The 13,097-nt window shown below is 40.6% G+C and overlaps 2 protein-coding genes across 6 annotated transcripts in view; one reads left to right on the forward strand and one right to left on the reverse strand.

The window, feature by feature from the left end:
- LOC131348988 (NACHT, LRR and PYD domains-containing protein 3-like) overlaps positions 1 to 13,097 on the forward strand; it is a 412,464-nt gene that overhangs the window by 210,034 nt on the left and 189,333 nt on the right. The window lies entirely within an intron of this gene.
- The window catches only part of LOC131348989 (NACHT, LRR and PYD domains-containing protein 3-like), a 72,566-nt gene that overhangs the window by 6,559 nt on the left and 52,910 nt on the right, over positions 1 to 13,097 (reverse strand). For 2 of the 4 annotated variants that reach the window (XM_058384251.1, XM_058384250.1), the window contains 2 exons: positions 1,253 to 1,426; positions 703 to 879 (listed from right to left, as the gene is read on the reverse strand). In XM_058384251.1, coding sequence (XP_058240234.1) covers positions 703 to 879; positions 1,253 to 1,426 — 351 coding nt within the window. Of the gene's footprint in view, positions 1 to 702; positions 880 to 1,252; positions 1,427 to 7,196; positions 7,371 to 9,047; positions 10,825 to 11,110; positions 11,316 to 11,549; positions 11,605 to 12,036; positions 12,154 to 12,613; positions 12,924 to 13,097 lie in introns of those variants that run through there. The other 2 variants (XM_058384253.1, XM_058384252.1) reach the window with 2 other exon arrangements.

The following is a 13,097-nucleotide window of genomic DNA, read 5'->3' on the forward strand; positions in this document are numbered from 1 at the left end:
TTCCTAACGAGTAAAAACAATCATGAGACTAATAGGAGGGGTAAGGATGTCAGTATAAATAGAGGGGATTTTGTACGGGGGTGGGGGGGTGCACTTGACCACGTCGGGGCTGACGCTGTGTACTTGAGAGACATTTTACTGTTATTTTTGTTAAAGATCGTCTTGATAAAAATAAAGCCGGTTGTTTCTTCTCATCCAAGCCTGAGGAAATTTCTTTATTTTATTTTTATGGATTAGTGAAGTTTTGTAAGTATTTGGTAATAATAGGTCATTGGAGAAGACTTCAGAACCACCCTGTAGTGTGTCCACTCAGAGGGGGACAGACAGAAAACTAGACATTTAGAGGGAAATTATGTAATAAAACTGCAGATATAACAAAACTCATTACTATTTCCTCAAATTATTTTCATTTAAAAATATCAGGAAGCAGATCATCACTCATTCAACCTCCCACTGTTAAAACCACATCTACAGGGCAGTACACACACACACACACACACACACACACACATACACACACACACATATACTGTACATACACACACATACACACACACATACACACACACACATATACTGTACATACACAAACACACACACACACACACACATACAAACTGAAAATATTTTACAGAACACACTGAATATTACTCAATGTCTTACAATACAGTAGAGTAAAGAGACAGGAAGTCAGTAACTCACTGTAGTGTCTCCAGTTTACAGTGTGGATCCTTCAGTAGATCAGAGAGCAGCTTCACTCCTGATTCTCCTGGATTATTATCGTCCAGATTCAGTTCTCTCAGGTGTGATGAGGAGTTTGACCTCAGAGCTGAATCCAGAGCAGCACAACCTTCATCTGTAATACTGCAGTTCCACATCCTGCAAGAAAAAAAACCTTCTCACACTTAACACACTCAGTTTTAGCATTGAAAACATGAACTACACAAAATCTTTATATACACTACATTTACTCTCCATCTCACACACACAACAATGACAATATATCAGATCTCTACAATTACACTTACAACAGATGAGAACTGGAGGTTGCTGTGTTTATTAAACCCCTGATGTGTGTGTGTGTGTGTGTGTATGTACAGTATATATGTGTGTGTGTGTGTGTGTGTGTGTGTGTATGTGTGTGTGTATGTACAGTATATATGTGTGTGTGTGTGTGTGTGTGTATGTGTGTGTGTATGTGTGTGTATGTGTGTGTGTGTGTGTGTGTGTGTGTATGTGTGTGTGTGTGTACCTCAGTATCTCCAGTGTACAGTGTGGATTCTTCAGTCCAGCAGAGAGCAGCTTCACTCCTGAATCCTTCAGTTTATTGTTACTCAGGTTCAGTTCTCTCAGACTGGAGGAGTTTGATCTGAGAACTGAGGACAGAGCTCTACAGCTTTCCTCTGTCAGATTACACCAACACAGACTGGAAGAGAAATGATGAAGTATTTGATTTATTTCTCTGATAGTGAATGATGTGTTTCCATCAGTTGGGAAATAAAGTGTTTACCTGAACACAAGAATCTAATGACAGGATAAAATATAAAATGAAGAGTCTGTGTATAAACTTGGACTGCTCTTGGACAGATCCATGTGTCTCAGCTCATATGAGATGATGTATTTAACTTTCTAAAAGAAGATAATAACAGAGAGGCCACTCTGAACAAACACGTCTCTTTATTTCTAGCAGAGAGATTTTCATACAGTGTGTTCAGCAGCTCTGGGGAAAGTTCTGCTGGAGAACATTTCCATATTTCCACACTGTCCTTTACTGCTTCATTACAGTGTGTTCAGTCTGTAGATCTGTGGACACATTTACTTTCTGTTACAAACATTTTCTGGAATATTTTTCTCAAGTCAAGAAGCTTTTGTCATAATTTCAGCCACATATATCTGACGCAGTACATAGTGAAATGAAACCAGGTTTCTCCAGGACCTGGTGCTACATAAACATACAACATATAATTACAAACACAGAACACCAACACAGAGCTAGGACAGAAAAACACAATTTAAAATACAAACCAGCAGAAATGCATAAAGTATGAGAGATAAGACGAGTAATTCAGTTAAGACTAAAGTAATGTGTGTGTATTAAAGGAGGATGGAGCGGTCTGTCTGTGTATAGCTGTAAGCCCACATGGTGTAAACGCCTCAGCAGACAGAAGATTTAGAGCACACTGTTAGAGGTACTTAATGGCATTGCACCTGTGTATTTAGCAGAATTCCTGATGGATCACACCTTAAATATTTTTGTACCATGAACAAATGCTGACTTTCTTCATGTGAATTTTAATAAGAAGAAGCTCGGTGAAAGTGCTTTTAGTGTCCCTGCTCCCAGGATGTGGAACTCACTCCCAGTGTATATCCATCAGGAACCTTCACTAAATACATTTAAAAAGCAGCTTGAACACACTTATTTACTTTAGCTTCAATTAGAGCTCTGGATTTTAAGCTTAAAACTGCTTTTATGTCTTAAAAATTATTATATATTTTTTCATCATAAGTAGGAAAGGTACTATGTAATTTAAGATATTATTAATATTATTTGTCAGACATTAACATACTTTGTGTGTGTGTTTGTATGTAAATATATGACCTGTGTGTGTGTGTGTGTGTGTGTACCTCAGTTTCTCCAGTGTACAGTGTGGATTCTTCTTGTACACATTCATAGTGTACTGAAAATAGTGAGATATAAATTAGCACTTGTATGACTTTCATACAGGGGACATGTTTGGAGTACAGCGCTCTTTATTTCCCAATCTGCTATGTAATGACCAGTCACGGTGAGATAACTCTCTGTTACCCGCGAGGTCCAACTATCTGTTATCAGAGCAAGACTTTGTGCTTTAGCCGATTCCTTTTCTAATTTCTTTGTGCGTCTTTTCGTGGAGTTTGGGAATTACCTCAGTGCTTAAAAAAAAGGACGAGCACTTTTATACAGTGCCGAAAGCCCACATCACCAATCACCAAAAACAGCTGCTAATCTTTAGCAATGAACACCCCTACTGCATTTGGGGTTTTTTTGTGTCTCTCAGAACCAGTTGTGTATGAATGCTGGAAGGAATCAGATAGGGGACTGTTGTTTTTTGGGTTCCTGTGTTACCTGCTCTGCCATCCTGCTTCCACACAGTGATATCTCTGGGTGATGGAGCTGCAGATGTGTGGTCATGTTGGAAGTATTTCCATGTCAGTAGGTAACTCGTGTGGAACACTGCTTAAACACAGTCATGTTTTTGTTTCATCTGCATCATAGTCCACAATAAATCCGAAATGTCCCCACACCACAGATCTGAAAGACGGAGCTGCTTCCTCGTATTTCTGTCTCACTTCACCGCTCTCCAGGGTTAGAGTGAAATCTGACACCAGCATCACAAGCATGGTTACCGCCCCTAACTTTAGCACTCACTGATTGGATATTTACTCGCAGGGAGGCGTGTCTGTCTCAGCGCCTAGACATACAGTACAGGCAAACACAAACAGGCTGTTCAGAGAGTAATAAACCACATGGGAATTATTTCAACGAATAACCGAAAAAAACATGGTTCACATACGAGTATTGAACCGTGGAGGTCGTACTGAACACTTCAATATTATATTATTTTGGCATCCCTATAATTTACATTTTAAAATGGGGAACATAAAGGTTTAAAGAGACTAAAATGTACTAAGCTAAATTCATTTCACTGGAATTTTTAAAATCCTTTTTAAAATAGACATTTCAGATTGTTAGTTGATCAATCCAACTCAGATCACTTCATAATGGCATATTCTATAGTCCCAATAAAGATCAATTCATTTTACTGTGGAATTTTGAAGGAGTTGCTCTTCAAAGGCATCCAAAGAGTTCAATTTTGGTCTTATCTGACCAGACTATATTCTCGGAGTATTTCACAGGCTTGTCCAAATGTTATGCACCAAACTCTAAACGAGCTTCAACATGCTTTTTCTTCAGCAGTGGAGTCTTGTGTGGTGAGTGTACACACAGGCCATGGAGGTTTAGTGCATTACTTATTGTTTTCTTTGGAACAATTGAATCGGCTAGTTCCAGGTCTTTCTGAAGCTCTCCACAGGTGGTCCTTGGCTCTTGGACAACTCTTCTGATCATTCTTTTCACTCCTCTGTCAGAAATCCAAGAGGAACACCTGGGCGTGGCCGGTTTATGGTGAAATGATGTTCTTTCCACTTCCGGATTATGACCCCAACAGTGTTCACTGGAACATTCAGAAGTTTTGAAATCCTTCTGTGACCAGTGCCATCAGTATGTTTTGCAACAATAAGGTTGTGAAGGTCTTGAGAGAGCTCTTTGCTTTTACCCATCATGAGATGTTTCTTGTGTGACACCTTGGTAATGAGACTCCTTTTTATAGGCCATCAGTCAGGACTGAACCATCTGATATTAATTTGCACTGACCAGTGGGCAGGACTGCTTTACAGCTGGTGTCTTGGCTTTCCATGACTTTTTGCACGTCCCTTTCTTCATGTGTTCAATACCTGTTCCCTGTGTCATTTCACATTATTACACAGAACTTCATTTATGGACATCTATGGTTGGATTTCTTTGTATGTGTGGATTGCATGGGTTGTTACCAACATCTGGTGAAAAGTTCTTGTCAATAACACCATTACAAATATATTTACTGAGATAAATGGTGACGTGTTCAATACTTATTTTACCTGCTGTTTATATATCTATATCTAAATATCTACACACACACACACACACACACACACATTTAAGCTTGCTGTACTCTTTCAGTGCTATTACTGCTAAGTATCTAAAAGCTGCGCCACAGCAATATATGTGCGGCTAGATTAACCTATATATATATATATATTTTTATATATAAATATATATATATATATATTGCCAAAAGTATTCACTCACCCATCCAAATAATCAGAATCAGGTGTTCCAATCACTTCCATGGCCACAGGTGTATAAAATCAAGCACCTAGGCATGCAGATTGTTTTTACAAACATTTGTGAAAGAATGGGTCGCTCTCAGGAGCTCAGTGAATTCCAGCGTGGAACTGTGATAGGATGCCACCTGTGCAACAAATCCAGTCGTGAAATTTCCTCGCTCCTAAATATTCCACAGTCAACTGTCAGCTGTATTATAAGAACGTGGAAGTGTTTGGGAACGACAGCAACTCAGCCACGAAGTGGTAGGCCACGTAAACTGACGGAGCGGGGTCAGCGGATGCTGAGGCGCATAGTGCGAAGAGGTCGCCAACTTTCTGCAGAGTCAATCGCTACAGACCTCCAAACTTCATGTGGCCTTCAGATTAGCTGAAGAACAGTGCGCAGAGAGCTTCATGGAATGGGTTTCCATGGCCGAGCAGCTGCATCCAAGCCATACATCACCAAGTGCAATGCAAAGCGTCGGATGCAGTGGTGTAAAGCACGCCGCCACTGGACTCTAGAGCAGTGGAGACGCGTTCTCTGGAGTGACGAATCGCGCTTCTCCATCTGGCAATCTGATGGACGAGTCTGGGTTTGGCGGTTGCCAGGAGAACGGTACTTGTCTGACTGCATTGTGCCAAGTGTAAAGTTTGGTGGAGGGGGGATTATGGTGTGGGGTTGTTTTTCAGGAGCTGGGCTTGGCCCCTTAGTTCCAGTGAAAGGAACTCTGAATGCTTCAGCATACCAAGACATTTTGGACAATTCCATGCTCCCAACTTTGTGGGAACAGTTTGGAGCTGGCCCCTTCCTCTTCCAACATGACTGTGCACCAGTGCACAAAGCAAGGTCCATAAAGACATGAATGACAGAGTCTGGTGTGGATGAACTTGACTGGCCTGCACAGAGTCCTGACCTCAACCCGATAGAACACCTTTGGGATGAATTAGAGCGGAGACTGAGAGCCAGGCCTTCTCGCCCAACATCAGTGTGTGACCTCACAAATGCGCTTCTGGAAGAATGGTCAAAAATTCCCATAAACACACTCCTAAACCTTGTGGACAGCCTTCCCAGAAGAGTTGAAGCTGCTATAGCTGCAAAGGGTGGACCGACGTCATATTGAACCCTATGGATTAGGAATGGGATGTCACTTAAGTTCATATGCGAGTCAAGGCAGGTGAGCGAATACTTTTGGCAATATAGTGTATATATGATACATGATACATGGTCATTATGTGGCTAATATTACGTATGAAACTTGTGGCTCTCGTTTTGTGTAGTCCAGTGGAAAAGAAAAAAAAAGACAAGTTAATTCACTGCATTATGAAGTATGAAAGTGAAATGCTTTTGTAGCAGCATTAGCAAGGCTAGCTTAAACAAGTCCAATACAAACCAAGCTTAGAAAAAGACTGCAGCACCACACCAGAATTGTTAGCATTGTTAGCAGAGCCAGCCATGACCAGCTAGGCAGATTATGGCACGTGACAAGTGGCTGTCAAGTTCAGGAAATCCTCCTTACATCTCCTGTTCCTATCTTCCTAATCTGCTAGCTGAAGCTCCACTGACTGTAGGGTTTTTTATGTCTGCTAAGAACACTGGAACTGCTCTTCACACCAACTCGAGCTTGTTGATGTTTGAGTTTACTGAGTTGATGCTTGTTGTTACCGTGTCTAACAAGCAAATGGTCTAAGCAGCCATCATGTTCAGTCTGTCATGTGACTCCCCCTGTTTTGGACACTTTAGTAACCGAGTGCAACATCACAACCAGCGGTGGGAAGAAAAACACACAGAATGGTATGAAGAGTGAAGAGTAACGAGTCCAGTGCTGATTACACAGAGTGACACGCCCCCTACATTAGAGCTTAATTAGGGCTATAATCTTTTATCCCGTTTCAATGATGTGTCCGGTCATCAGCAGTCGTGTTCCAGACGCAGTCGCGAGTGTAATGAACGTGACCGAGGTGGATTATTTACTCTACCATCATTTTTCCCTAAAATGTGTTTGGAGGAGAAACTAATAGTGTATAGATTGAGCACACATTGTATAATGAAAGTACAAATCATAGAAAAGGACAGATGACAGAACTGTAAGTTTAGTGTTTTTTAATTTAAACTAAAGAGTTACAGCTTTTCTGTTTACTGTGTTTGGTATTCAGAGGAAACGCAGCATGAACCCAGTCCAGCACTTTATACACCACTAATGAAGCTGACCATCTACTTTAAGTGTGTGTGTGTAAATATTATATCACCTGTGTGTGTGTGTGTGTGTGTATGTGTGTGTGTGTGTGTGTACCTCAGTATCTCCAGTGTACAGTGTGCATTCTTCAGTCCAGCAGAGAGCAGCTTCACTCCTGAATCCTGCAGTTTATTGTTACTCAGGTTCAGTTCTCTCAGACTGGAGGAGTTTGAGCTGAGAACTGAGGACAGAGCTCTACAGCTTTCCTCTGTCAGATTACACCGACACAGACTGGAAGAGAAATGATGAAATATCAGAACACTGATCTCAAACACACACACAGCCATAATCCAGCTAAAGTTGAAGCTGTAACAGAAATGTGAGTGTGTTTCTCTCACACAGAAATCAGAGGACAGGACACCACATCAGGACATTTACAGGAGCAGGGACGTCTTTCTGAACTCCACAATCTCTCAGCTACAATTTATTAGAAGACCATTAGGTCATGTACATAACACACACAGGTGAGAGCGAGCAGCCTACAAACACTACACTCTGATCTGTGTTCAAGTTTCTACACCCAACACTGCAGATCCAGTGCATTTTATTACAGAAAATAAAGAATTATAGAGCTGTACACTAGCAGTTAATAACATGCCAATACTAGTCGTACTTTACACTGAGTCATAAGCTGGATTTCACAGAGACGGTAAAACAGTTGGTGTGTGTTGTTCTCTGTGCTCGTACAGGTACAAATCTGTCACCTGGAGACCTCTGATTTTACACACACACTGGTTCAGGTGTTTGGTGTGGACCCGAGTACAGGTGGAGTCTTCACATACGTCCAAACAGATCCAAACTAAAGAAAAAGGTTGATTTATTCAAACTAAACCAGGTAATTAAACAAGGTAAAGCCAGTCATGGGAGCCTGTGTGTGGTCATACATATGGAACTGGTCAGTTACAGCAAGTGTGTTAATTTACAGGAACAGTGTGAAAAGATAGAGTTGGTTTTTTCGTCTTGTCTCAGAAGGTGGTAAGGGCTGGGCAATTTTATTCTTTCAAAATTACACTCAAGAAAATCATTTTATTAGCAATATAGATTTATAGTGTTTTATTTATTAGAATGGACTTTGGAAAATATAGATGTGCAAAAAAGTAAGAATCTCTTTCTTAAATAAACAATGATTCTATTAAATAAAGAGTATAATAAAGGAAATGTAATAAAAATGCACTATTTGTTCCAAATGGCCCTGTTACTAGTTTATACTATTTAAAGAAAATCCAACTCGACTCTTTCCAGTATGGTCCAGTTCAGTATTTTGTTCCCAGTTAGATGGTGGGAATCAGTCGTGATTAAATTAGGAAGAAAATGTGAAAAATTGGAAGAAATAAAAGCATGACAGAGTGAATCTCTCCACAACACTGTGTCACAGAGCAAAAGATGAGGAACTTGAACCTAAACAGGTACTTGAAGGTGAACAGAGTGTTTAATATTTACTTTTTATATTTTCTATTCATATTGATCCCATTTTGACAGCTTGATGTTTTTCTTCTTCTCATTTGTGAGAGTTCTGTTCAATGTCACTTTCAGAATAAACAGAGAAAAGAAAAAGTGTCTTTCACTGCTGTTTACTTCAGAAATGTGTTCAGTTCTTAAATGCATGCAGTTATTAAGTACAGATTTTTATATAAATTTCAGAGAAAACATAATATATCATGATTCATCTATAAAAGATATAAAATGATTCATATCCTGATCCATAAGATTTTGTCCATATGGCCCAGCCCTCAGTGCAGACATGACGTGTTAGTGTAAAAAGTGAAACAATCTTCTGTAAAAGTACCAGAGGTTTGTTTAAAGAGGATTAGAGGAACTATTAACAAGCATTAATCCAAACAGTGCAGTTCAGTGTTACATTAAAATAACAAACCATGCAGTAATACATTTATAAATAAAAATACTCACAAAGCTTTTCTGGAGGCTTTGACCACTGGCAGCAGTCTCAGAAGACATACATCTGATCGATCATATTTCCTCAAATTAAACTCATCCAGCTCCTGTTCTGAGGTCAGTAACACAAACACCAGAGCTGACCACTGAGCAGGAGAGAGACTGGATCCACTGAGACACCTGTAATCTCCTGTGTTCAGGTAAGTCTGTACTTCCTGCACTAGAGAATGATCATTCAGTTCGTTCAGACAGTGGAACAGATTGATGGATTTCTCTGGAGATGGATTCTCCCTGATCTTCTCCTTGATGTACTCCACTGTTTCCTGTTTGCTGTGAGAACTACTTCCTGTCTGTGGCATTAAGTCTCGTAAGAGAGTCTGATTGGACTCCAGTGAGAGACCCAGAAGGAAGCGGAGGAACAGGTCCAGGTGTCCATTCTCACTCTGTAAGGCCTTGTCCACTGCACTCCTGAGGAGATCAGACATGTTTGGATTTCTGAAGAAATTAAAAAGTCCAGTGCTTTGCTCCACAAGCACATTTGTCTTTCTAAATTTAAAGCAGAAAAACACGTATAAAGCAGCCAGAAACTCCTGAACACTCAGATGTACAAAGCTGAACACCTTCCCCAGGTGAAGCCCAAACTCCTCTCTGAAGATCTGGGTACACACTCCTGAGTACACTGACACTTCTCTGACATCAATGCCACACTCTCTCAGGTCTTCCTCATAGAAGATCAGGTTTCCTTTCTCCAGCTGCTGGAAAGCCAGTTTTCCCAGTGCCAGGATACTCTCTCTGGTCTGCTGAGGATCAGGGTCATGTTTCTGATGGTACTTTTCATCCTTGTGTTTGATCTGAAAGATCAGGAAGTGTGTGAACATTTGAGTCAGAGTCTTGGGGATCTCTCCACTCTCTGCTTCACCCAACATTCTCTCTAGAACAGTGGCTGAGATCCAGCAGAAGACTGGGATGTGGCACATGATGTAGAGGCTTCTTGAAGACTTCATGTGTCTGATGATTTTATTGGCCAGGCTCTGATCACTGATCCTCTTCCTGAAGTACTCCTCTTTCTGAGGATCATTAAACCCTCGTACCTCTGTTACCTGGTCTACACACTCAGGAGGGATCTGATTGGCTGCTCCTGGTCGAGAGGTTATCCAGAGGAGAGCAGAGGGAAGCAGATTCCTCTTGATGAGGTTCGTCAGCAGAACATCCACTGAGGCTGACTCTGTCACATCACACAATCTCTCATTCTTCTGGAAATTTAGAGGAAGTCGACACTCATCCAGACCATCAAAGATCAACACCACTTTGTAGGAGTCACAGTCTATTGATTCTAGTTCTCTTATTTCTGGGGAAAAGTGATGAAGAAGATTCATCAGACTGAGATTTTTCTCCTTCATCAGATTCAGCTCTCTAAAGGGAAGTGGAAACATGAAGGTGATGTCCTGATTTGATTTTCCTTCAGTCCAGTCCAGAATGAACTTCTGCACAGAGACTGTTTTTCCAATTCCAGCAACTCCTTTAGTCAGCACAGTTCTGATGGACTTGTCCTTAAAGAGGTCATTACAGTTGATGGGTGTCTCCTGTGTTGCTTGTCTCCTGGACACTGTCTCAATCTGTCTCACCTCATGTTCATTATTGACGTCTCCACTCCAACCCTCTGTGATGTAGAGCTCTGTGTAGATCTCATTCAGAAGTGCTGATCTTCCATGCTGTGAGATTCCTTCATTAATTCTTTTAAACTTGTCTCTCAGGTTGGATTTCAGCTTTGTCTGATACACAGAGGCGAGTTCTAATAAACAGTAATAACATGTTTTAATGCAGAATCACTGAGCACTAAATAAAATGTAAAATTCTTTCAAATGCTGCTGTTCATTCCTGATTCATGTACTAAATATTATTGAAGGAACAGGACCATTGTACAGAGTGACCACAAGCTGGACCATGAACAGAACAGAAAAGCAGCAGATGTACATGATACTAAAATCAAAGTTAAAACTAAAAGTCTTCATATCTAAAACTATTTCCTCTCTCTAAAGTGAACCTGATGGAATAAAGCCATGGCTCAGAGCTCTTACTGTTCTGCAGTGTGTTAGCGAGATCTGTGTGCTTCATGTTCTTCAGGAAGTGCAGTGTGATCTTCAGAGCTCCCTCTCTGACACTGTGCAGATCCTCCTCATCCTCCACCTCCCTCTCAGTGCATGCTGGGTAATCTGGACTCAGGAGCTTCCTAAACCACTTCAGCTCATTCTTTATCAGAGTGATGACTTTGTGTTCCAGCTCCTGGTCAGAAACACACAGGAACAGATCTAAATATTAGAATCTTACACAGTGAATGGTGCTTTGTTAATGATTCTGATTATGAAAATAATAAAAGTCTCTTCCTCTTGCCTTTAGTTACAACTGAAATTCTAATTATTCATACAAGTGATTACCCATAATTCTACTGGACATCAAGAAATCACAAGGTATGACAACACACACATTACACACTATAAAACACACACACACACACACCTTGAATATGGAGTCCAGCTGATTTCTGCTGATGTTTGATTTCTTCTTTTGTGGTCTGTGAACAAATAAAACACATCATGTAATATGGACTATATGTATTCATAGCTGCAGAAATCACAGTAATAAATACAGAGACAGATATTTAACACTATCCTCTTAACACAATACACTGATTTCAGGATTTCATCACTAACACTAACATGTTTAGAAACAAATGATTGAATTAATGAATAAAATGATTTATATTGTCATTAATATCCCATGTGTAAATGTTCTTCTGTAGCACCACAGACCCTCCAGATCAGGGACTGCAGGCTGAACTGACCTCTTAAAGCAGTTGTCCTCACTGCCGGACCGAGAGCTGCAGCACTGCACAGTTTAGTGTTTTACTGCTTCAACACCTGATAAAGCTCATGAAGGGCTTCATAATGAGACCAGTGAGTTTGATCAGGTGGAACACTGCTGTAAATCACCTCACTATACTGACCTCACATCAGTAGAACTGTCTCTGTCTCTGAAGCGAACTGGATGTTCCATTGACTGGTCACTCTTCATGGAAACACAGCTGGGTTCTGGTGAGTCTGATCTCTTTCCCTCCATCATTCTAGAATTCCAACAGAAATATCAGCAATAATTAATCCTCTGCTGTCTCAGGACTGTTAAACACTGTGTTGATCATTAAACACCAATAATTCCATCTTTTTAATTCAGCTCCAGTCTGCACACTTCTTCAAACAGGAGACACGCCTCATACCTCAGGAATTACACTGAGGTCAGGAGTCCCAATCACAGAGAACTGACTCCGCTGGGTCTTAAAGCCTGTCGAGTTCACTGACTCAAAGCTATGCTGCTCTTCTGCTCCACATTACACAGTCCTTTTTACTCTTCTCTCACTGAATGATTTCTCTAAACTGTTCTTAGATCAGATCAGTGATCTATTCACTGCTATTAAACACCTTAAACCAAAGTTTAGTTCCTGTGTTAACTAGTGAGTGTTTAGAGATACAGATCTGTTCCCATGAGACGGTGTGTATTTATTGCTGGTGAATGTAAAAGTTACTGACCTCTCGTCTTTCTTTAAGTACTGTTTTCCAGACACACTCATGCTGGAGGTCATGTCTCCTTCTCCAGATTACAGCAGGACACACGTTTACTTCACTCCAACATCGGTGTGTTAAATCAAACACTATACACACGATATCAAGTCATAAAACAACCTGTGTACATTAAAAACTTCAGTACAAACCAACAAAACTCCTTATATTAACTCTAAACGTCTTCATTTAGAGCGTTTATATATCAGAGCTTTAGCTTTTACTCCTGGAATATTTTATTTTCATCTCGGAACAAAATGGAGCAGCTGAGTTTCACTTTCATCTAAGGGTTTATTCTGCAGAGGGGGGAGGGGCAGTGACGCAGCCGCGCACACGCACATATGCACACACACACACACACACACACACACACTCTCTCTCTCTCTCTCTCTCTCTCTCTCTCTGTGGTTCTGGTTTGTTTATCAATGATGGATTGACTGCTGAAAATAAATCA

The sequence above is a fragment of the Hemibagrus wyckioides genome, linkage group LG29 (genome assembly GCF_019097595.1).
Source record: "Hemibagrus wyckioides isolate EC202008001 linkage group LG29, SWU_Hwy_1.0, whole genome shotgun sequence".
Taxonomy (NCBI): Eukaryota; Metazoa; Chordata; class Actinopteri; order Siluriformes; family Bagridae; genus Hemibagrus; species Hemibagrus wyckioides.